The 24,397-nt window shown below is 38.1% G+C and overlaps 1 protein-coding gene and 1 non-coding gene across 3 annotated transcripts in view; both read right to left on the bottom strand.

The window, feature by feature from the left end:
• Positions 1-1,024: 1,024 nt before the first annotated feature.
• LOC107152298 (NLR family apoptosis inhibitory protein) overlaps positions 1,025-24,397 on the bottom strand; it is a 34,895-nt gene continuing 11,522 nt past the window's right edge. Inside the window, exons 6-16 of one of the 2 annotated variants that reach the window (XM_048800161.1) lie at positions 22,636-22,755; positions 20,785-20,884; positions 17,128-17,209; positions 14,607-14,664; positions 11,210-13,327; positions 8,000-8,167; positions 6,209-6,361; positions 5,750-5,836; positions 3,807-3,971; positions 2,017-2,070; positions 1,111-1,537 (exon numbers count right to left, since the gene is read on the bottom strand). In XM_048800161.1, the coding sequence (XP_048656118.1) occupies positions 2,063-2,070; positions 3,807-3,971; positions 5,750-5,836; positions 6,209-6,361; positions 8,000-8,167; positions 11,210-13,327; positions 14,607-14,664; positions 17,128-17,209; positions 20,785-20,884; positions 22,636-22,755 (3,059 nt within the window). In that variant the 3' untranslated portion in view covers positions 1,111-1,537; positions 2,017-2,062. Of the gene's footprint in view, positions 1,538-2,016; positions 2,071-3,806; positions 3,972-5,749; positions 5,837-6,208; positions 6,362-7,999; positions 8,168-11,209; positions 13,328-14,606; positions 14,665-17,127; positions 17,210-20,784; positions 20,885-22,635; positions 22,756-24,397 lie in introns of both variants that reach the window. The other variant, XM_015497820.2, reaches the window with a different exon arrangement.
• LOC125615840 lies at positions 16,027-16,130 on the bottom strand. The gene has a single exon (XR_007346440.1). It is a non-coding gene; the product is annotated as a small nucleolar RNA U13 (small nucleolar RNA).

Below are 24,397 nucleotides of genomic sequence, written 5' to 3' on the forward strand. Positions count from 1 at the left end.
AGAAATATTAAGAGGAGTTTAATTTTTGTGTGTGTGTGGTACTAGGAACAAACGGTGCCTTGTGCACAACTAGGCAAGCACTCTACCACTGACTTACTCCCAGCCCCAAAAGGTTTTTTTGTTTTGTTTTTTAAGTGGGATTCTATCATAGTTATACTGAGTAGAGTGGGTTCATAAGAAATCATAAGGGCATTATACATATGTTAAGCTCTCAAAAGCCTCTGGAATAAAGGCATTTTCCCCTGAACCCTATTTCTTCACATTGGCAATGTACAAAGAAATGGTACTCACTATACCAAGGCTAAATATGTAAAAGAAATCCTGCAAAGATTAAAAAATATCTCTTGGAAGAGATTCATCTGAATCCTGGGTTAAAGTCAAGTCTTGTCTTATTTCTGTGCAAAACTAATTCAATTATTAAATTAGCCACTTCTTACCCAAATTGAACGTTTCTTCATATTGTGGGGGTAGATTGTGTGCCTTTCACACCCCCTCCTTGTGGACCTTGACAGTGGAGGGTTCATTTTGTATTAGTGATTGTAGAGCTAATCAATAGCAGGAGAGCATCATTCAGAGCCTGCATAGGTACTGGTGATGATTTGTTTCTTAGATTCAGTAATGGGTGAGCAGACTTTTAAAATTATCATTATTACAAGTCTTACACATTTAATGATTATTCTTTAGTATTCAGTACTTAATAAGATGCTGGGTACAGTGGTGCATGCCTGTAATCCTAGTAGCTTGAGAGGCTGAGGTAGGAGGATCACAAGTTCAAAGCCAACCTCAGCACCTCATCAAGGCCCTGAGCAACCCAGTGAGACCCTGTCTCTAAATAAAATACAAAAGAGGGCTGGAGATGTGGCTCAGTGGTTGAGTGTCTCTGACTTCAATCCCTGATACCACCCCCCCAAAAAAAAGATGGTTTTGATAATTAGGTTTTTATTTTTATTTTATGTTTTTGGTATCGGAGATTGAACCCAGAGGTACTTAACCACTGAGCCACATCCCCAGCCCTTTTTACTTTTTATTTTGAGACAGTGTCTCATTAAATTGCAGAGGCTGGCCTCTGATTTCCAATTCTCCTGCCTCAACTCCTGAGTCAGTGAGATTACATGTGTGCCACTGTGCCCAGCCTAAATATTTTTTGAATCAGCAGTTCTTAGCTGAATTATTTACTTCTGAATGATTGGAGAGAATGGCAGTGTCCATTTCCATGAAATAATCAGGTGTTTCGATTTAGGATGTCTTTCTTTCATGGCATCAAGCAATGCAAGGTCTTCTGCATCCAGGAGCCAACTTAACATTTGAAGACTGGTGAGGCGTGGCAGGCGCAGCACACACTGACTCAAAGCCTTGACAGTGGTGGCCTGAGCTTTGATACAGGCTGTGAAATGCCTGGAGATGGTCAACTCTTGCAAGTTGGGCAGGTTGTCCAGTGCCCGAAAGAAATTTCTGTATCCTTCCTCTGTAATCTCATGATTGATGGAAAGATTTAAGTTCTCAAGCTTCTGGAAGCCTCCATTGATTGCAACCTTGGCTACAAAAACAAAAGAGAATCAGAAGGACTTCTATTTCAATGATGGTAGATGAGGGTTTTTAAATCAGCTTCCTCTCCCGCCACCACCATCATAATGAAGGTAGGAAATGCTGAATATAATTTTTTAATGTTTATCTTTTAGTTATAGGTGGACACAATATCTTTATTTTATTTTTATGTGGTTCTGAAGATCGAATCCAGTGCTTCACGCATGGCAGGCGAGCGCTCTACCTCTGAGCCACAACCCCAGCCCGCCAAATATAGTGTATTTTTAAATATCTCTTTAAAAGCCCCAAAGATAGCCATATTGCCAGAAGCAATATATAGATCCAATGCAATCCCATTAAAATACCAATGACATTTTTCACAGAACTAGGAAAAGCAATCCGAAAATTCATATGCAAGAACAAAAGATCCAGAATAGCCAAAGCAATTCTCAACAAAAATAGCAATGCAGGAGCTGGGCATGATGGTGATACCTGCAATCCCAGTGATTCAGGAGGCTAAGACAGGAGGACCCTGAGTTCAAGACCCTGTCTCAAAATATAAAAAGGGATAGGGATTTAGCTCAGTGGTAGAGTGCCCTTGGGTTCAATCTCCATTATTGAAGAGGAGAAGGGGGGGAAGCAATGATGTTGGAGGCATCACAATACCCAACTTCAAATTATATTACAGAGCCATTGTAACAAAAGCACCATGGTATTGGCATACAAAGACACACAAACCAGGGGAATACAATAGAAGTCAAAGATAAACCCACACAGCTACAGTCATCTGTTTTTGTTTTGTTTTGTTTTGTTTTTGTGTGTGTGTGTATGTATGTGCCTAAAAATATGTAAGAGAAAAGACAGCCTCTTTAATAAATGATGCTGGGAAACATTAATTAATTTTGAGGCAAGGTCTTGCTAAATTAAGGAGGCTGGCCTCAAACCTGTGATCCTCCTGCTTCAGCCTCCCAGGTAACTGGAATTAGAGACCTGCACTACCACACTGAGCTGTGAAACACCATCTCTTTTTTTGCAGGGGTACTGGGGATTGAACTTAGGGGCACTCGACCACTGATCCACATCCCCACCTTTTCTTGTATTTTATTTAGACACAGGGTCTCACTGAGTTGCTTAGGGCCTTGCTAAATTGCTGAGATTGACTTTGATCCTCCTGCTTCCACCTCGCAAGCTGCTGGGATTATAGGTGTGCACCACTGTACTTGGCTTGTGAGACACCAACTCTTTAAAAGAAAAAAAATCTTAAAATCCACCACAGTGGGAAAAGATAACATGACATAAAAGCAGACAGCTCATTAAACAAAATAAACAATGCAAGCTAGAAAGGTGAGAAGATAAATGCCAAGACAGAATTCTATACTCCCTGAAAAAAAAAATACATGTCAAAGATGAAGGCAAAATAAAACATTTCCAGACAATCAAAACACAAGACAGTTCATTACCAGCTAACCCACTGGAAAAGAGATATTACAGGAGGTCTTCAGACAGAAGGAATGTGACCCCCTCATGAAAGGAAGTACAGGAGACCATAAAGAGCAACAGGCATAATAAATGTGTGGCCATGTATAAGAATATTCATAGAGACATTATTCATAATAAGCCAAATGTGTGTGTGTGTGTGTGTGTGTGTGTGTGTGTGAAGTGCTAGGGCTTGAACCCAGGTTCTCACACATGCCAGGCAAGCACTCTACCACCGAGCTACACCCTCAGCCCTGATGTTCTGTGTGCTAATCTGCTTCATTGTTACCCATATGTGGTATGGGTATTTTCAAGTATGTTCACCGGAAAAGTCATTGATTTGTATACTTAAAATAGTTTTATACCTTTCTGTATGTATATTAATCTTCAATTGAAAAAAAAAGTACTTTGAAAATATTTGGCCAGGTGTCTGAAACATTAGTTGTCAAGAATACAGACATGCCTGGGGATGTAGCTCATTGGGAGAGTGTTTTCCTAGCACACATGTGTGAGGCCCTGGCTTCATCCCCAGTATCTCTCACACACACAAACAAAAGAATAGAGACTTGCAGGCTTGGATAGCTTCAAAAGGGAGGCGTTCTTGAACGTCCAGATCTGACTAGGATGAATTTAAATCCACAGAAGGACATGGAAGGAACAATATGATAGTAAGAGTGAGGAAGTAGGTTGAAAACTTCAGGAGAGGCAAATGTGTTTATAGATACTTCGCAGCGGAAAGCTTGAGTAGCCCCCCGCCCCCACCCACTTCCCTGTGAGCTGAAATCCTTTCTCTAAGAATAGCTCACCAATTTCCATCAGGCTGTCATCATTCAAAACTTGGTAAAAGGAGAGGACTCGGAGACATTGAAGCTGCTGACACTGCTGGATAATCAGTTTTGCCACTTGACGAATCCCATCCCCAGTAGGAAGGATCAGCTCTTCCAAGTGATTAAGAGAACCTAAAGTATAGGCTGTCAGAGAAATTAAATTAAAAAAAAAAAAAGCTATTCTCTTTGTACAGTTAATTCCTATACATCAGTAGTCTGTAACTTAAAAAATCATGCACCATCTGAAGACTCCATGTAGCGTAAAGGCCATTCCTCATCCTCTCCATGGGAACGAGAAAAGGGGTAGCACACACTTCCTCCATCCTCCCCTGACCGGTTTCTACTGTCCTGAAGTCTAAGATGCCTATTATATTTCCATTTTCTTTTTTACGGTGAATTGTGGTTACTCTGGTAGCTCTGCAGTGCTTTCAACCCCCTTTCTTCCCATCCCACTCCCTTTCTTCCCATCTATACTCACTGAAAAAAAATCATCTTCAATGATTTCCACATTGAGGAAATTTACACTGAGTACTAAAACCTCACCATCTACCACTCTGATAACCTTCATTTCCACTTTGACCCCTCCTTAGCATGCCACATTGTGAATCTCTTTAAAAATTTTTCTATGCATTAAAGTTTTTTGAATACTTTCTAGCATAAAACAAACTTCTAGGCTTTCCCAGTTTCAGTTCTTGAATGACCCATTGCTCCATAGACTGTGGTTCCTTTATGAAAAGAAAATTTAGAAATCAAGATCTGGGGGCTGAGGATGTAGCTCAGTGACACAGTAAGGACCTTCCCCAGAACCAAAAAACATAACAAAAACAAAAAATCACTAGAAATCAAAATCTGGGCCTTTTGCCTCATTGTGTCTCTGAAAGCAGGATGGGTCACCCACAGCTGTATGCGAGCCAGCTGCAGAAATTCCGCCCCAGTTCTGGTTTTCATCCTTTGCTCACACCAAGCAAGGTTTGATCCAAAAATACAGCTTTAATATGTACTGCCAACGACACCACTAGCACACAAAGATATAGTCTTCATTAGTTAGACTATGTAATCTTCCTTGAATAGATTATCCAAGACATCTGCCCACTGAAAGGAACCATACTAGCTCTTTTTTTTTTTTAAGAGAGAGAGAGAGAATTTTTTTAATATTTATTTTTTAGTATTCGGCGGACACAACATCTTTGTTTGTATGTGGTGCTCAGGATCGAACCCGGGCCGCACGCATGCCAGGCGAGGGCGCTACCGCTTGAGCCACATCTCCAGCCCCATACTAGCTCTTTGTACAGAAAATTAAAATATTTAATCAGGCACAGTGGTGCACACCCATAATCCCAGCAACTCAGGAGGCAGAGGCAGGAAGATTACAAATTCAAGGAATTTTTCCAAGACAATTTTTCCACATCATTATTCCCTAAACAATGCAACATAACAGCTATTACGTAGCATTTACATTATTTTAAGGAGTATGAGTGATCTAGAATTGATTTAAAGTATATAGAAGCCAGGCACGGTGGTGCATACATACAATCCCAACTCCTTGGGAGGTTAAGACAGGAGACCTCAATTTCAAGGCCAGCCCCAACAATTTAGCATAATCTTGTCTCAAAAAACAAAAAGGATTGGGGACATAGCTCAGTGGTAGAGGACCCCTAGGTTCAATTCCCAATACTGGGGGTGTGGGGGGAAGGAGGAAGATGTGTGTGGGTTATGTGCAAATACTATACCATTACACCATTATGAGGGACTTGAGTATCTTCTGATTTTGGTATCAATCAGGGATCCTGGAAACAATCTAGTGGATACTGAAGGACAACAGTACATATCTTGCTTTGTTGTAGCTAATTAAAAATAGAAGAAAGGGGTTGAGAGAGGGAGGGAATAAGGAATAAGTAAAAAGAACTGCTTTGAAAACATACCAAATTTTTCAGATGTTTCCTTGTCTGGAAATTGTTGGAATGAAAGATTTAATATCTTCAGAGAGAGAAAATTTGGCAAAATGGTGACTATGAGAGAGAAAATAAAAATTTAGTTATATCACTTATATTTCTTATAACAAAGAGTAACATCTTTAAATAATATTTGAGAAGTGATCAACATTAATAAAATAATTCAGACTGAATTAGTTTGACTAAGAGGATACAAATCCTTGCTCAGAAAACGATTCTGGAAACAATAAAAATGTTTAAAATTATAGAAACAATTAAGCTTTATTATTTGAGAAATTCATTAAAGATCAAGTATAAAATGTTCCTTGACATCAACTGCATTTTAAGATATTGACTCTTTTTATAGTGACTTTGACTTTGTAGAGTGCCTTTTAATATGATAGTCCACAGAAACATCTTAAATCAAAATTTTAAGTTTATAGTTCTTACCAAATGGGATAACATTAAAAAATGATTCAGAAAACCAAATTTCTTCAAGTTTCTTGCAGGAAGTGAGTGCAGTCATGAGAGACTCAAAATTCGAAAAGAAATTACATTTCAGATGGAAAACACGAAGGTTTGGAGAATTCTGAATCAATGTGACTGTAAAATATCAAGGGTTTTCAGAAATTAGAGGAAACTACAAAATTTTTTAAGTATTTTTATTTTTTAGTTGTAGTTGGACACAATACCTTTATTTTATTTATTTATTTTTATGTAGTGCTGAGGATTGAACCCAGGGCCTCATATGTGCTAGGCAAGTGCTCTACCGCTGAGCCACAACCCCAGCCCCAAATTACAAATTTCTATCAAAACAGCCTTGTAATTTATTGTTTTGTTCCAACAATATTGAATTCAAACAAGGCACCATGATATAATGATCTAAGAATCAGGTTGCTTTGGACTTGAATTTAAGTTCTGCAACTGACTGACGAGCAATTTAAACTTGGACAAATTACTGACTCTCTCTGGGGATCAGTTTTCTTTTCTAAAAAATTAGGGTTCAGAAGCCAGATGGTGTGGCACATGCCTGTAATCCTAGTTGTTTGGCATGCTGAGGCAAGAGAATCACAAGCCCAGCCTGAGAGATTTACTGAGACTCTGTCTCAAAAAAAAAAAATAAATAAATAAAAATAAAAAAAGGCTGGAGGTACAGCTCTGTTGTTAAGAGTACTTGCATAGTTAGGTGCAAGGCCCTGAGTTCAGTCCCCAGGGGTACTAAAAACAAAAACAACCATAACAAAAGACTCCATAAGGTCACCTTCAGCTTTAACATCCTGTCTCTAAGTTTGTACATTGCATTTACACAATAAAAATGCTATGCAAAGAAACATAAAATGATGACAACTTTAAAGCAAAAACCTAAGTTTGATTCAAAAATTGCTGGCAAATTTAAGAAAACTATCTCTTTCAGCTTCAATTTCAATGAAGTTTTGCATGTAACTCTGTAGTCAATTTCATATGGAGCTTTACATTTCTTTAGTCTTTAGTGTTCAGCACTTACTAAATTAAGGAACTGATAGTGACTAAGTCGTTTTGCGAATATTGTATTTTAAAAGGAAGGTTGCACAAACTGTCCATCAACCATGAGAATAAGATGGCTAGCAACAGGAAAATGCTATCAATTACATATTCATCCCCCTGAGCTGGCAAATGTGTAAGGTGCAATGTAAGAACAACTTAAACAGAAACAAAATAAAAGAACCACAAACTAATTTGGAAAGGCAGGATGTTAAGGTTTAAGAAGGTCAGACTTAGGAGTCAAATTTTCTGTCTTTCAATCTATGTTTCCTAACTGTATGAACTTGAGCAAATTACTTAACTTCTTTGTGCTTCAATTTCCCCAGCTGTAATGGCAATAATAATAGTACCTTACCTCACAGAATGGGTATGAAGATTTAATAAGTTAAAATTTGTGAAGTACTTAGAAGAGTTCCAAGAATGTAGTAAACACTCAGTAATTACAAAGAGCTCTCTGCTTTCTTAATGAGAAAGAGTGCTATTCCCACAATTTACCATAGATATACCTCAGTGGGAGAGGGCCCCATCCCCAATTCTGAAAAAAAAAAGTACATAGGAAAATGTGTGTAGGTTATGTGCAAATGCTACACCATTTTAAATGAGGGACTTGAGCATCCTCTGATTTTGATATCAACAGGAGGTCCTGTAAAAGTTTTAATTCTTAAATTAAAAGTAGTTTCTCTAACCAATGCAAAGACAAATAAATTGAGCCATGCTTACCTAGTTTTGAAGAATCATCTTCACCTAAAATATGAATCAATAATTTCTCCATATGGTGGAGGTTTGGGAATTCTTCAGGAATGACTGAAAAAGTATTTGGTTTGTCATCTAGTTTCACAGACAGTTCTTTCAGGCGCAGGAATTTGTCCAAGTTAGGAAAGATTTGATCTGGAAAGTGGCACACGTTTCTCATTATTACAGTGCTCCAAATAGAAATGTAGAAACTTTCATTTTGATTCATCAGCTATTTTCACATTTTCAAATGAAAACCTGTCAGATACCATTAAGTTTTCTTTTTTAGAAAGTATGCATATGCAGACATTGCTACCTGCAGCCTGTACTAATTACATTCTATATGGGAAGCCCTGTGTGACTCTCTGGACTTACAAAAATAAATAAAATATCTCCTCAATAACTGGTGTGAGAACAGTTGAGTTTGCAGAAGCAAGAGAATGTAAAAAAAATTAAATTCATTGAAATGGATCAATGGCAAACGTAAGAGATAAAATCATACAACTCCTAGATGATAGCATAGGGGTGAATCTTCATGACCTTGGACTTGGCAATGGATTCTTAGATATGACATCAAAAGCACTAGGGAAAAACAATTAATTAATTAATTAGACCTCATCAAATTTAAAACTTTTGTGCACTGAACACTATAAAGTGAAATTACAATCTACAGAATAGGAGAAACTATTTTTCAAACCATATTTCTAATAAGGGTTTGATATACAGAATATACATAGAACTTCTACAACATAACAACAATATCAACAAAAAAATTTAAAATGGACAAAGAACTTGGCTAGACATTTCTCAAAAAAAAGAGATACAGCCATCATGAGAACATGAAAAGATGATGTTCAATATCATTCAGTCATTAAGAAAATGCAAATCAAAAGCTCAATGAGATAACATTTCACATCTATTAGATGGTTTTATGATTAGCAAAAAAAAAGAAAAAGAAAAGAAAAACTGAGGATGTGGAGAAATTAGAATTCTTGCATATAACTGGTGGAAATATAACATGGTATAGCCACTGAAGAATAGTTTGCAAGTTCCTCAAAAAGCTAAACAGAATTACCATATGAAGCAGAAATTCTACCCATAGGATATACTCAAAACAATTAAAAAACAGGGCCTCAAACAGATACTTGTAAAACTAATGTTCATTGCAGCATTGTTCACAGTAGCCAGAAGACAGAAATCACCTAAGCGTCCATCAAGGCAGCAATGACTAAATGAAATGTGATATATAGGGACTGGGATTGTGGCTCAGTGGTAGAGCACTCACCTAGCATGTGTGAGGCACTGGGTTCGATTCTCAGCACCACATAGAAATAAATAAAATGAAGGTCCATTGACAACTAAAAAAGCTTAAAAAAAAGAAATGTGATATATATATTGGACCTTCATTTTATATATATGAATATCATTCAGCTACAAAAAGAAATAAAGGGGCTGGACTCAGTGGCACATGCCTGTAATCCTGACTACTCAACAATGTGAGGCAGGAGGATAGCAATTTTAAGGTCAGTCAGACAAGTTAGTGAGACTCTGTCTCAAAATAAAAAAAGAGCAAAGGCTGTCTCTCCCTTTGGAGATCACCCAAATCCTTCCTTGAATGTGTGTTCCTTCTTTATCCCCCAAACTGCTCACTCTTAAGATGACTGGTATTCTCCCTTGAATGTGTACTTCTTACTTTACCCCTAAAAGACATCTCTCCCTTGACATAGACTGCATTCTCACTTAAATGTGTAACTGCTATCCTAAATAAATCTGTGTCTGGAGAAAAAAAAAAAAAGAAAGAAAGAAAAAAAGCAAGGTTGTATGCTGGAAAATAGCTCAGTGGTTAAGTACCACTGGGTTCAACCCCCTGTACTGCAGAAAAAAAAAAAAGAAAAGAAAAGAAAAAAGAAAAAGAAAGAAAGAACAGAACAGAACCAGGGTGGTGCATGCTTGTAACCCCAGAGACTGCGGCAGGAGGATGGATCACAAGTTTGAGGCCAGCCTCATCAATTTAGCATGGCTTTCAGCAACTCAGCGAGACCCTGTCTCAAAATAAAACATAAAAAGGTCTGGGGATGTGGTTCTGTGGTTAAACCCTCCTAGGTTCAATCCCCAGTACCAAACAAACAAAAAAAACCTGTTAAAATGGAAAATTTTATTATATATATTTTACCATAGTAAAAACATTTTTAATAGTCAAACTATTTCTAAATTTAATGATAAATATCAACCCACAGAATTAAAAAAAAAGCTGAATGACCCTCAAGTAAGACATACGCAAAGCAAAGCACAACTAGATATACGTCAGATTGTTGAAAGTCAAAGTTAAGAGCGGCAACAATTAGAAAATGAAAAAAAAAAAATTAAATGCCATTTACAATGACATCAAAAAATATATGTACAAAGAAATAAATTTAAGGAGAGGTAGACAATGTTTACGCTAAAATGATCATATGTTGCTTAGAAGACACAAATGTATGAGAGACATTATTTCCTGTTTATCCTTTTCTTTTCTGGAGAAGCCAAGCACTTTTTTCCATCAGGTAGTTAGCATGAAGGTAATTTTTAAGCATCATTTAATATATAGATCATTATTTGCTAATAACAAGTAATTCACATCTGTTTACAAAGAGAAGTCACTAGTTAAATATTGATATTAATGTTGTTGTTGTTTTAAAAATATTTTTTAGTTGTTGATGTACCTTTATTTTTTATTATTTATATGTGGTTTTGAGGATGGAGTCCAATGCCTCACACATTCTAGGCAGGTGCTCTGCCACTGAGCCACGACCCCAGCTCCATGTTGTTGTTTTTTAACTGGGGATTGAAACCAGGGGTACTGGAGAGAGGGTACATTGCCAACCTTTTTCATTTTTAATTTGGAGACAGAGGCTTCCTAAATTTCCCAGACTGGCCTCAGAGGTGTGATCCTTCTGCCTCAGCCTCCAGAGTCACTAGGATTATAAGACATGTGCCACTACACCCATCTTATTTTGTTAATTTTATCTCAGTTATCTGAAAACCGTTCTATTTTTCAGGGGTCTTTCATTAATTACAGACTCAAAGCTTATTTTATGCCATTCTATCAAGGAACATTTTTGGTCTCATGCCCTCAGAAATTTTCATCTACCTAAAAACTAAGAATGAAGAAATAAAGTGTCACATTGGAACAGTCACCCCAAATCTATTTAGGTTTACCTTGTAGCTGGATTGTCCCTGAGATGTTAAGAGATTCCAGGGAAGGCAGGGTGAGAAGCAACTCCTGTTCTGGGGCACAGAGTTCACACTGGTGTATAGAGCACTTGGTGACAGAGGTCTTATTTAGCTCCAGAGCTGGGCGGATGCTTTCAATAAAGCCACTGCTGTGATCTAAATGGAGTTCAATGTGCTGTGAAGCTGAGAAAACTTCCATTAGAACCCTGAGCATCTCCTGATCCACAGCATCCACACTGGTCACCTGGACTTCCAGCAGGGGAATCTTGTACTGCTTGGAAGGCAGTTTCCAATAGCCAGCACTGATGTCTGGTGGCGCCCTGTGTTGTAAATCCAGAAAGCTGTTTATGGTCTCTTCCTGTTCAGCTACATTTTCCTCAAATTCTTTCATAGGTTTAAAGGTAGAAGCATAGTCCTGATCTATAGTTGGTACCTGTGATTTGTTGATTTCCCAACATTTTTCCAGGGATGAAAATTTTGGGAAATTTTTCCTTTTCTTTCCTTGTATGGAGACAACAATACTCTTCAACAACAACAGGCTTTCTGGGTGGTCAAAAAAGTACTGTAAATTAAGTATATTCAAAGTCAGTGTTCTCCCTTGAAGGAATTGCAAAATAAATGGAGAACATGCAGCAACAGTGTTACTTTGATAAGCAATTTTTAGAGCAAGAGCCAATAACCGTTTTGAAACCAGTGAATAGTAAGTGTTTGGAGCCAGTTGCCATATCACCCTAAGAAATTCCATATATGTTGAAATATCTGGACGGTGCTTCAGGTAGTCATCATTTTCTGACATATCTTCCAATGATTCTTTATTATCCACCAAATGAAGCAAATGAGATACAAGTTTTGGCCCTGCCTTTGATGAAGGGTGGCTGGAGACATATTTCAAAAAATTCTCATAGGGAAATACAGCCATCATGGATGACTTAATTTGTTTCAAATAATAAAGTCCCAAATCTTGATCATCCTGCCTGTCTGAATCCAGGAGTTCAATCAGCCTTATCCCAGCAAGAAATTCTTGAAATGTAGGACTTAAAAACTGGTAGACTGGTCTCAGTCTTTGGGCTGTGAATTTGCTCATCAAACACATGGTTAGATCTTCATCTTCATCAACCCCTGCTTCTTCGAGGTCATTGTCAGTAAACTCAAAGCAAGATGAAAAAAATCCTTTCAGGGCCAGCTTACTGCAGGAAGATATAATTTCTTTGAAACGTTCAGTTATAGATTTGTGCTTTAAAAAAAGGTAATCCATATAGGATTTGAAAACAGCCACATCATCAAAGAACTGATCAAAAGGACACTGAAACCAGTTAGTACAGATTGCTGCCACAAAGAGGGGAGTTTTCTGAATTCCCTGCAAATTTGTATTCTTTCCAAAGTGAACCATCATCTTTCGCAGACGAGTCATATTATGTGGAAAGAGCTTCCGTAATAGAAAGATAGTATTATAAAAGGGAAACGCTTGGATCTCTAGAATCGTATCTAAGTATCGGCGGATGTTCCTGGCCCTGTTTGTATGGATGGCAATCAACAAGCAGGATCTTAATGAGTGGTTTTTTTTAATCAGCTTTTCTATGACTTGAGGGAATGAGCACATTTCTTTGTAATCATCCAAAAGGAATAACACCTGATTCTTTAACTGCTGGATGATGTTCATCAGGCATATTTCAGTAACAGTTCCTTCTGTCTCTAGGAGTTGGTCACAAATGATGCTGGCCAGCCCCTGGTCTGGTCTGGTAGAACTAAGGGAGAGATAGAAGACCAGCTGGAATCTGTTCAGCAGAGGACAGCATCCTGATGCCCAGAGAAAAGCTATTTTCTTCAATAGGACCGTCTTTCCACTACCAGTTTCACCTTCCACACACATTACAGAGTTCAAGTTGGCAAAGACCTCAGGCAACACCACGGGTTCTTGCACAGTGCTGCTGATATGCTTTGAAATGATGGACAGATCACAACCCAGCAAGTGGTCAGTGGCTACTTTGGAAGAGAGCTCCAGCAAAGACATGTGGCGGAAACTGGCACTGGTGTAGACTGTTCTCAGTTTCTCACTCAGATTCTTTGCCTCTTGAAACCATTGGGTTTTGTCCTGTGCCACTTCTGTGGAGAGAAGAGAGGCACAGCTGGGATTCACAGTCACATCTCTCTCAATCCTAATACCATATTCTTTCCACACCATGATTCTGCCTATCTACTACAGATGGACTAGGACCTTCCACAGCTATCCATGATCCCCAGTTTGGGATTCTCTTCTAGCTTTTTCCATGAAACCAGAATGTGGGGAGCATGAACCCCAGTACCCTACTTGACATGGGGACCTAGAAATGTGCTTATTAGGAGCATCCTGGAATTCTATACTTTCCCATTTTAAAACCTCAGGAGAGAAATTTGCTGCGTGGTGCCTTTCAACATTAGTTTGTATCTGAAACACATTGATTACCATGGATTCAGTCCTGCATTCACTCTGGAAATGCCAGAAGAACCCTGAGTTTCTCTCAATATAAAATAGTCTCCATTTCAGTGCTGCTCTGATCTATGAGATCTTTGGACAATTACAAATTTTTTTTAAAATATTTTTTAGTTGTTGATGGACATTTTTATTTTATTCATTTATTTATATGTGGTGCTGAGAATTGAACACAGTGCCTCATATATGTGAGGTAAGCACTCTACCCCAGCTCCACAAATACTTTTTTCTCAAATCTTTGCATACAAATATATTTACACATACATATAATCCCATGTGCTGCTTCCAAGTTTTTTTTTAATTTACTTAGTCTTTTATTATTGGACCTTTAGAATAAATCTAGAACAGCTTGTTGTCTAGAACACACTTGACATGTGTTACCTGTTACATGTTCCATGATTACCTGGCAACTTTGGAATTAATGATTGTATTTCGTTAGCATTCTTTCATTTATGAGTACCAAGACCCATTCTATGATTAGTAAAGACATGCTTTACATGCATTCTCACTAATCCTTACCACGATTATTCCAGGAGATGGTATCACCTTTTCATAGATGAGAGATATGAAGTTCTAAATGGTTTGAAATTAAAAACTAAGGAGTTCAGATAGGATTCCTGCTTAAATTGTCCAATTCTACCATGGAGAGGGGCAACAGAGCATAATGGTTTAGTGAAACACAATGCATGGGCCGGTTCTAGCTCTGCTACTTATTACTGCCTTTCTGATCTTAGATAAATTATCTCACCTTTCTGCGTCTGTTTCCTGAAACTAATAATAATACTTACATCATAGGGATTATTGTGATGATTAAATAGGAATTAATCAACTAAGCCTCAAGCACATATATTATCAATGAGTAACTATTATTATTCTACCTCCTAAATAAACATTTTACTTCAAAGTTCTTACCTGGCCCTATAGAATTAACTGCTTCTGAATATTCAAGATTGTTTTCGGTTGTAGTTTCCTTCAAAAAAGAAAATTCTTTATTAAATAAAAATTTGCATAAGAGAGTGGGACATCATATTATTATTGAGGATCCAACATCTTCTAAACACAGCCCATCCTCAAATGTTTATGCTAAAATGAGTGCTCTAAATGCAAAATAATTAACCATTTGCAAACATCTGCAAGATTGTGTTCTTAGACGACTGTGTCAGTCAGCTTTCCGTCACCGGGAAAAACTATCTGATTAAAAAAACTTGGAGGAGGAAAGATTTATTTTGGCTCACAGTTCCAGAAGCTTCAGTCTGACCAGCTTCAGTCTTCCAGAGCTGACCAACTCCAAGGCAGAAATATCACAGCAGAAGGACATGATGGAGGAAAGCTGCTCATCTTGTGACAGCCACAAAGCAGAGAGAGGGAGGAAGGGGCCAGGGACAAGATATACCCTTCCAAGGCATGCTCCTAGTGACCTACTTCCACCAAGTAGGCCCCACTTCCTACTGTTTCCATCACCTCTCAATAATGCCATCCAACTATTAGTCCATCAACGCATTAATCCATTAATTTGGTCAGAGCCTTCATGATCCAATCACTTCCCAAAAGCTCCACCTCTGTACTTTGCAAAGTACATGCAACACATTGAAGACTAAGCCTTAAACACATGAATCTTGGGGGATACTTCATATAAACAAACATAACAATGATACATATATGGTACATTCCATGGTGAATACTTTTAAGATAATCAGAATCTATAATAATGTTTAGAGCAAGAAGAACCCTGAGGTGCAGCCTCTGTCCTTAGTTAATAAATATATGTTTATTATTACACACCTGGAATGTATGTTTCTTCCTTTTAAAAATGAACTATTTTGGGCTGGGGTTGTAGCTCTGTGGTAGAGCACTTGCCTTGCATGTGTGAGGCACAGGGTTTGATCCTCAGAACCAAACAAAAATAAATAAATAAGTAAGTAAAGATATTGTGTCCATCTACAACAAAGAAAATATTTTTTAAAAAATGAGCTATTTTTAAAAGGGGCTCGGGGTATGGCTCAGTGGCAGAGAACTTGTTTAGCATGTGTGAAAAGAAAAAAAAGGAAGAATAACCTATTTATATGTCTCCAAATATTTTCTTCAATGCCACATTTTAAAAATTTTTATTTTTTTTTTGGTACAGTTGATTGAACACAGGGGAACTTTACCACTGAGCCATTGTCCCAGCCCTTTATTAATTAATTAATTAATTAATTTTGAGACAGGGTCTTGCTAAGTTCCCGAGGCTGGCCACAACCTTGTGATTCTCCTGCCTTAGACTACTGAGTTGCTAGAGTTACAGACTTGGACCACCATGACCAGCTTCAATGTCACACCCTTCACCTTTTTACATCAAATGGGTCACATACAGACATTGTAACAAGGTTTGAGGGAGACACATCTCACAAAATGGCATAAAAACCCAATCATCACACTTAAACACCCACTTATGATCACAATGTTATTTTTGCGGGGGTCAGGGGACGGGTACCAGGGATTGAACTCAGGGGCACTCGACCACTGAGTCACATCCCCAGCCCTATTTTGTATTTTATTTAGAAACTGCGTCTCAATAATTGCTTAGTGCCTTGCTAAGTTGCTGAGGCTGGCTTTGAACTTGTGATCCTCCTGCCTCAGTCTCCAGAGCCCCTGGGATTACAGGATTGCACTACCGCGCCCAGCTTCAATGCCATTTTGAATTAGATTTTATTGTTTGTTTGCAGTACTGGAGATTAAAGCCTGGACCTTGCACATGCAGTGAACTATATCCCTAGACCTTTTTTAAATTTTATTTTGAAATAGGTCTCAAAGCTGCCCAGGCTGGCCTCAAAGTTGTGATTCTCCTGCTTAAGCCTCCCAAGTAGCTGGGATTTATAGGCAGGCACCAACATACCTGGTTTCACTGTCAATTTTTAATTCTCAAATATAAAAGACATACCAAGTGAACAGAAAATTGCTTTGTTTTCTTTCTGTGGGATGACAAACATAACAGTCCAAAATAAGGTGGTATGTGTTTGTTATCTATCAAACTGATAGTTGGCTTATATCTCAGAGAACTAATAGGATTTCTCAGTTTAAGGGGGTCAACCTATTATCTGGATTTATGATTTTGCTGGGCATTCATTCCTAAAAAAGGCCAAGTAGGAAGTCAGGCCTTACTACTTGCCAAATGAAGATCACAGGTGAGATCCATTTAGCTTGGAGCTGATCAACTCTTAAGTCTGAAAGAGTCTGAGCCCCAAAGTAGAAGGAACTGATTGTACCTTTCATGAAGCTAGAGATTGTACCATCCTGGTTTACGTGGTATCCCCATCTGCACCTAGCACTTGATAGGGGCTTAGTAGATAGTCATGGAATTTATTTATTTACTTATTTATAATGAGCAATTACTCTTCAAAACAGTTTTCAATAACATGATCACAGACCGCTGAAGTAGACAGGTGTTCATTACCATTACTTCAGGAAGTTCACCATGGCTCTGAAGGTCTGGAATCACTTCTGCAGTGGACTTCATATTTTGGAGAAATGGACAACTAAGCATAAAAGGTATAAGTTACACAAGAGTTGCTCTAATTAAACACTTGCATTACACTTTTTTGGGGGGAGATACTGAGATTGAACCCAGAGGTACTTGACCACTAAGCCACATCCCCAGCCCTATTTTGGATTTTTTTTAGAGACATGGTCTCACCGAATTGCTCAGCACTTCGCTTTTGCTGAGGCTGGCTTTGAACTCATGAACCCTCCTGCCTCAGCTTCCCAAGCTGCTGGGATTACAGGTGTGTGCCACTGCACCTGGCATATTATGCTTTTAAAAAGCAGAGTTTTAATGACAAGAATTAAGTATAAAACTAACATTTTCAGTGACTCTGTCAGTTTCATAAACACATAAGACATTTAGACTGTGGCTTTCAGCAATAGAAATGTACATAGTTTGTAAAGTCAGGGAATTTGGTGGGATGAGTGTATATTTAATGTTCATCCATAAAACCAACTAGGATTAATTTAAAGAATCAAAATTAGAGAAAGCTACATGTACAAATCCAAGGCATTTGCAGGGAAATGGATGGCATTAGAGAAGATTATGCTAAGTGAAGTTAGCCAATCCCCCCAAAACAAATGCCGAATGTTTTCTCTGATATAAGAGGGGTGACTCAAAGTGGAATAGGGAGGGAGAGCAGGGGAGGAAGATTACATCTAGATAGGGAATAGGGGTGGGAGAGAAAGGGAAGGAGAAGGGGAACAACAAGGATGGTGGAAGGATATGGTTATCATTATACAAAATACATGTATGAAGATGTGAATTTGGTGTCAACATACCTTATATACAAACAGAGATATGATAAATTGTATATAAAGGAGTATTAAGAATTGTAATGCAGGGCTGGGGATGTGGCTCAAGCGGTAGTGCGCTTGCCTGGCATGCGTGTGGCCCGGGTTCAATCCTCTGCACCACATACAAACAAAGATGTTGTGTCTGCCGAAAACTAAAAAATAAATATTAAAAAATTAAAAAAAAAAAAAAGAATTGTAATGCAGGGGCTGGGGATGTGGCTCACGCAGTAGTGTGCTCGCCTGGCATGCGCGGGGCACTGGGTTCGATCCTAAGCACCACATAAAAATGAAAAAGAATAAAGATGTTGTGTCCACCAAGAACTAAAAAATAAAAAAAAAAAGAATTGTAATGCAAAAAAATCAATAAGAGAGCTCATGTATAATGTCATAATTTGGCATGAACATACTTTATATACAGAGTTATGAAAAATTGTGTTGTGAATGAATTATTATGAATGTAATGCAGTCCACTATTGTGATGTATGAAAGAAAAAAAAGACATTAGTGGGAAAAAAACAGTCAAACAGCTCAGTGGTAAATTTCCTTTGGGGTAAATCCCCAGTACCAAAAACTAAGACAAAATAACTTCCAGTCTAGAATCCTATACCTAACTAAATTACCAAAATTGTGAGAGTAGGAGAAAATAGATACACCCATTAAAATATATGTGTTATATTCAAACTAAAATCATATATCTCTTACACAATCTTTCCAAGAGTACTGTGGCTGAGTAGTCCTCCAAAATGAGAAAGTAAACCAAGAAGAGAATGAGATTAGATCCAGGAAATAGAAACAACACAGGAGAGGAATGTCCAGGATGATCATGAAGATCCCAGGATCCCAGGATGACTATAGGATAAGTAGTTCATGCTGCAGCGAGTCAAGACAATCTGGGAGAAACTCCTTCAAGGAGATGAAAATGATGAGATATTTGATAGATTAGAATGACTGAGAAGATATCTAAACACTTGGGAGAATTTGAAGATGAACTGGTGCTAAGTGCATAAAAAGCTAAGGAAATAGCTGTAAGATAACTGAAAAAAAAAAAAAAAACAACCGGAAAATAAGTGTTGACGAGGCTATAGAGAATTTGGAGCCTTCATATATTGTTGATAAGAAATTAAAATGGTGGAAAACAGTTTGACAAACAGCTAAAATTGAATTACCATATAATCTAGCAATTCAACTCCTCTATACCCAAAAGCATTGAATACAGGTACTCAAACAGTATCTTCCACTTTGTAGTAGCACTATTCATAAAAACCAAAAGGTAGAAACAACTCAAATGTCTAAGAACCAGTGGATGGATAGATAAAATGTAGTATATCCATATAGAATATTATTTGGCTTCAAAAGGAATAAAATACTGATACGCTTTAGAACATGGATAAACCTCCAAAAAATATGCTAAGTGAGAGAAGCCAGGGGGCTGGGGTTGTTGTAGTGGTTGTTGCTGGGGTTGTTGCCTAGCACATGGGAGGCACTCGGTTTGATGTTCAGCACCACATAAAAAATAAATAAATAAAATAAATATAACAAAGAAAGAAACACACCAGACACAGCATGGAAGCATATTGCATGCTTCCATTTGTGTGAAATGTCTACTTGGGTAAACCCAGAGGCACAAAGCAGATTGGTGTCTATCAAAGGTGTGGCATGGAATAGCACGGAAAGATGAGGAGTGACTGCTTAATGAGTAGAGTTTTCTTTTGGGTTGATGTTTTGGAGTTAAGAAGATGATTGCACAATATTGTAAATGTACTAAACACCACTGAACTGTGCATTTAAAAAATGGTTAATGTGGGGCTGGGGTTGTAGCTCAGTGGTAGAGCGCTCGCCTAGCATATTTGAGGCACTGGGTTTGATCTTCAGCACCACATAAAAATAAATGAATAAAACAAAAGTATTTCGTCCATCTACAACTAAAATATTTTTAAATGGTTAATATGCGGATTTTACTTCAAAAAATATACAAACATCCTCTTAAGGCAATTATTACTTCCTACATAAAATGATGTACGTGCCAGGCCTGGTGGTGCACACCTATAAATCTAGCTACTTGGGAGGTTGAGGCAGGAGGATCACAAATTGCAGGCCAGCCTCAGCAACTTAGTCTTAAAAAATTAAAAAAAAAAAAAGACTGGAAATATATCCCAGCGGCAGAGGATGTGTCTATTTTGTGCTAGGCCCTGGGTTCAATCCTTAGTACTGGGAGTAGGGGCAAATGACAGGAAAGGAAAAAAAATGCCACAATTTATTACAAGCTTTAGCTCTGCATTGTATTTACGTAGTTATAATAAAGTAAACATGTAAAATAAAAATATTGATCTGGGGTGGGGTTGTGGCTCAGTGGTAGAGTACTCGCCTGGCACAAATAAGGCACTGGGTTCGATCCTCAGCACCACATAAAAGAATAAATAAATTAAATAAAGGTATTGTGTCCATCTACAACTAAAAATATTTTTTAAAAAATATCGATCTGGGCTGGGGATATAGTTCAGTTTGTAGATAGGACAAGGACATAGGTTCAATCCCCAATACCACACACACACAAAAATATATATATATTGATCTAACCCAAACCAAGACATAACTATAATGAGAGGAAAGATAGACAGGAAGTGTCATGGTAACAAAGGGATGAAAGACATGAAGACACATCCTCATCGTCTGAATCAGAGAAGAAACTAAACACTTCATCCATAGATATAATAAGGGGGAAATCATTAAAGTGCACTCAAAGTCATAGACACTAAACATTCATTCTGCTCACTTGGGAAAATGTTTGGTGTGATCTTCTAATGGGTCATCCTCTTCCTTCCAGTTATGCAAACATCCTCCACAGGAAAAACACTGAACAATGTCCTCTACACCTGGAAGGAAGAAAACTTGATCAGTGTCACTGTTGTGTGCATTCATCAACTGACCAGATAATAACCATCAGATCTTTATTAGCAAAATCTAATTCTCCTCTAATTGGATTTTGTGGAAAAGTCCTAAGCTGAGTCACCAGCAAGGCAATATTCTGTATAGGAAGGACTCTTGGTCCCCAGTCAGAAGTGGGGTAGTCACTGGATGCTCCTATGCACTTTGATGAACACCCTCTCCTGGCCCCATTCTCCTATCAACAGAGAGATTTGCAATCAGAATCTGGAATTCAAGATCCACAAGGGGATTTTTGTCTGTTTTGCTTCTCATGAACCTGAAAGAGTGCCTAGCACTTCTTGGGCAAACTGTATTTGTTTAATAAATAAATTAGAAAGAAAGAATATATTTGGAGCTCAGTGGGAAAAATAAGGAAATTATTGTCAAATTTATTCTTCTAGAATAGGACCAAGTTTCCTACGAGTCTATATTTCTTTGGAAGGAAATTAGTATTTGGATTTGCCAAGTGAAATGAACCCTTGGAAATGAAGCCTCTAAAACTTTCCTTTCACTCTTGGACTCTTGCAGGTACTACAAAGCTGGGTCAAAGAAAAGCCTCCCTTTATGTCTGGCCAAAAGTATGATGAGGTCCTAGAGCTTGAAGGATCCTAAAAGGGCCAGATGACTGAGTTTGAAAAGGAAGAGGGTGAGCATCCTGGACAGCAGGGAGCTTGAGGGAAAGTGGCAAGAGAAAAACATAATAGGGTGAGTAGGAAGAAAGGGTAAACACTCCTTCCAAAGGTTTAAAATTGTGAGGCATTGAGATTTTTTTTGTTGTTGTTGATGGCCTTTTATTTTATTTATTTATATGTGGTGCTGAAAATCAAACCCAGTGCCTCACACATGCTAGGCAAATGTTCTCCCACTGAGCTCACCCCAGCCCAGCACTGAGATTTTTCATGCCAATGAAATATGTCTGTTAGATAAAGTGACAGTCACTTTCCCCTGTCTGAGCTGTCCTTTTAAATTTGTGATACCTAAAATCTTTTAGTTAAACAGTTAAATAAAATTCTGCTGTAACTCGGGTACACTTGGTCTGAGGAAGACCAGCAAGGTACCTAGGAAAGGTCGAATAGTCTTACCCTAGTCCCCCTGTTGTCCCTCAGGCAAAAATTTGACTGAGGGCAAAAAGCTTTGTGGATTACAGAGTGGAACTGCCTGATGACCACAAGCTAGAGAATACAAGGAACTGGTGGAAGATTCTTCATGCTTCCAAATCATGCAGACGAATTCCCTGATTTTCTTTTCCAAGCAGAGTGTAGCCAAGATTGCTTTCCATATTCCCAGTCTCTCCCATTCTCCCGTAGAAATAGAAACTTCAATTCTTAGCTAGGCATATTGCTATCCAAGACAAATATTAAGTTTCCTAGCCCCTCTTACAGGAAATTATGTCCACCTAAGTTGTGGTTAAAGAATAATAAGCAAAAGTGTTCTGTGACAGTCTCCTGGGGCTGGGGAAAGTAATATATAGAAAGGAAAAGATGCAATAATTATCCCAGACTACTTCTATTCATTGTTAATCTGGACCTCAAGGTTCTACCTCCTAAGGGAAGTAGGGAAAACTGAGAGAGATTTATGATGAGCAAGGAAAGTAATCTGGAAGGAATGATGCAGAAAAGGGATAGCAAGTCTAGAATCATAAGGTCTATTTGGGATTTAAATGGTCGAAGAAGCGAGAAGGTACCAACCACCGACTCACCTGTGTAGAAAAGACCTGCTCTAGCCAAAGCTGCAGTTTTCAGACCTGATTTGTGGGGCCATTTCTTAAAAGTGTCCAGCCGTAGTTCTTCATTAGCAAAGACACTGTCATTGCAATAAGCTAGAATAAAGAAAGGGTGAGACCAGCAAGCTTTGATATTGTAAAATTCAAGTTATCCCTCCATATTTACAGAAGGATTGATCTGACATGTTGAGTTTGTTTCAAAATAATGGGGTTGGTTAGGAAGGCAGACGTGATGTGGATGAAGCAAGACTATCACATAAGAATGGCTGAAGCAGAATGTTGGATATTGCATGAGTATAAATTCAGTTGTCTAATTTCTGTATATGTTTGAAATTTTATATAGTAAGATATATTTTAAAATTATTTCTTCATCATCTAACACCAGAATAAAATAAGAAAAAGCTCGAGTAGATTTCCTTCCTTCCAAAGTCAGTGTCAAGATTTTAAAAAGATAGTTTTCCTTGTAAGCTCCCTTAAGAACAGGCAGTTTTATTTCTTGCTCTTTGGGATATACACTCTTGGTAGTCTCCTTTGGACTTTCTGCCTCAGACTAGCCCTGACCTTTGATTCCTATCTTTAGCATGCTGAGAGGTTTTGAAAAATAAGTTTATATTACCTTTGTTCTGCAAATTTCCTAAAACGAAAGCTTGCTCCAGTGTTCCACTTAACTCTTGGGTTCTTACTGTTACTTCACTTTTAATATGAATATTCCTTAACTTTTTTTTTTTCTTTTTGATACTGGGGATTGAACCCAGTGGTGTTCTACTACTGAGTTACATCCACAGCCATTTAAAAAAAATTTTTTTTGTAGTTGTTGATGGACAGAATGCCTTTATTTTGTTTATTCTTATGTGGTTCTGAGATTCGAACCTAGTGCCTCACACAAGCGCTCTGCCGCTGAGCAATAGCCCTAGCCCTCCACAGCCATTTTTATTCTTTATTTTGAGACAGGGCCTTGCTAAATTGCTGAGACTGGCCTCAAATTTGTGATCCTCCTGCCTCAGCCTCCCCAGTCACTGGGATTATTGTGTGTGCCACCATGCCTGGCTCTAACTTCTTAAAAGCACATTGAGCTACTTAAAAATGATTTCAAGACATTTTATCTGGAAATTCAGTTGTTTTCAAGGAAATGGCAATTAAGGAACAAATCCTACTGTATTTCCCTACGTTCATCTATACTAAACCCAGTTACTCTATAAGCGCAGAAATCTCTTTATGAAAATGATTCTTAAAAGACAGTTAAGGGAGACTGGGGCTGTAGCTCAGTGGCAGAGTGCTTGCCTTGCACATGTGAGGCACTGGGTTTGATCCTCAGCACCACATAAAAATAAACAAGTAAAATAAATATATTATGTTCATCTATAACTAAAAAAAAAATTAGAAATAAAAAGACAATTAAGGGGTTGGGGTTGTGGCTCGGTGGTAGAGCGCTTGCCTAGCATGCGTGAGGCGCTGCGTTTGATCTTCAGCACCACATAAAAAATAACTAAATAAAGTTATTGTGTCCATCTACAACTAAAAAAAAAAAAAAAATTAAGGAGGTATCCCGAGTTTTTAAAGCCAGCCTCAGCAATTTAGCAAGTCCCTAAGCAACTTAGTGAGACCCTGTGTCAAAACAAAATGTAAAAATGGGCTGGCGATATAGCTCAGTGGTTAAGTGACCCTAGGTAAAATCCCCAGTACCACAAAGAGAGGGGGGAGCAGGGAGGGGAAAATGGGGGGTGGGGGTGGGGAGAAA

Source organism: Marmota marmota, unplaced genomic scaffold (assembly GCF_001458135.2).
Source record: "Marmota marmota marmota unplaced genomic scaffold, marMar, whole genome shotgun sequence".
Taxonomy (NCBI): Eukaryota; Metazoa; Chordata; class Mammalia; order Rodentia; family Sciuridae; genus Marmota; species Marmota marmota.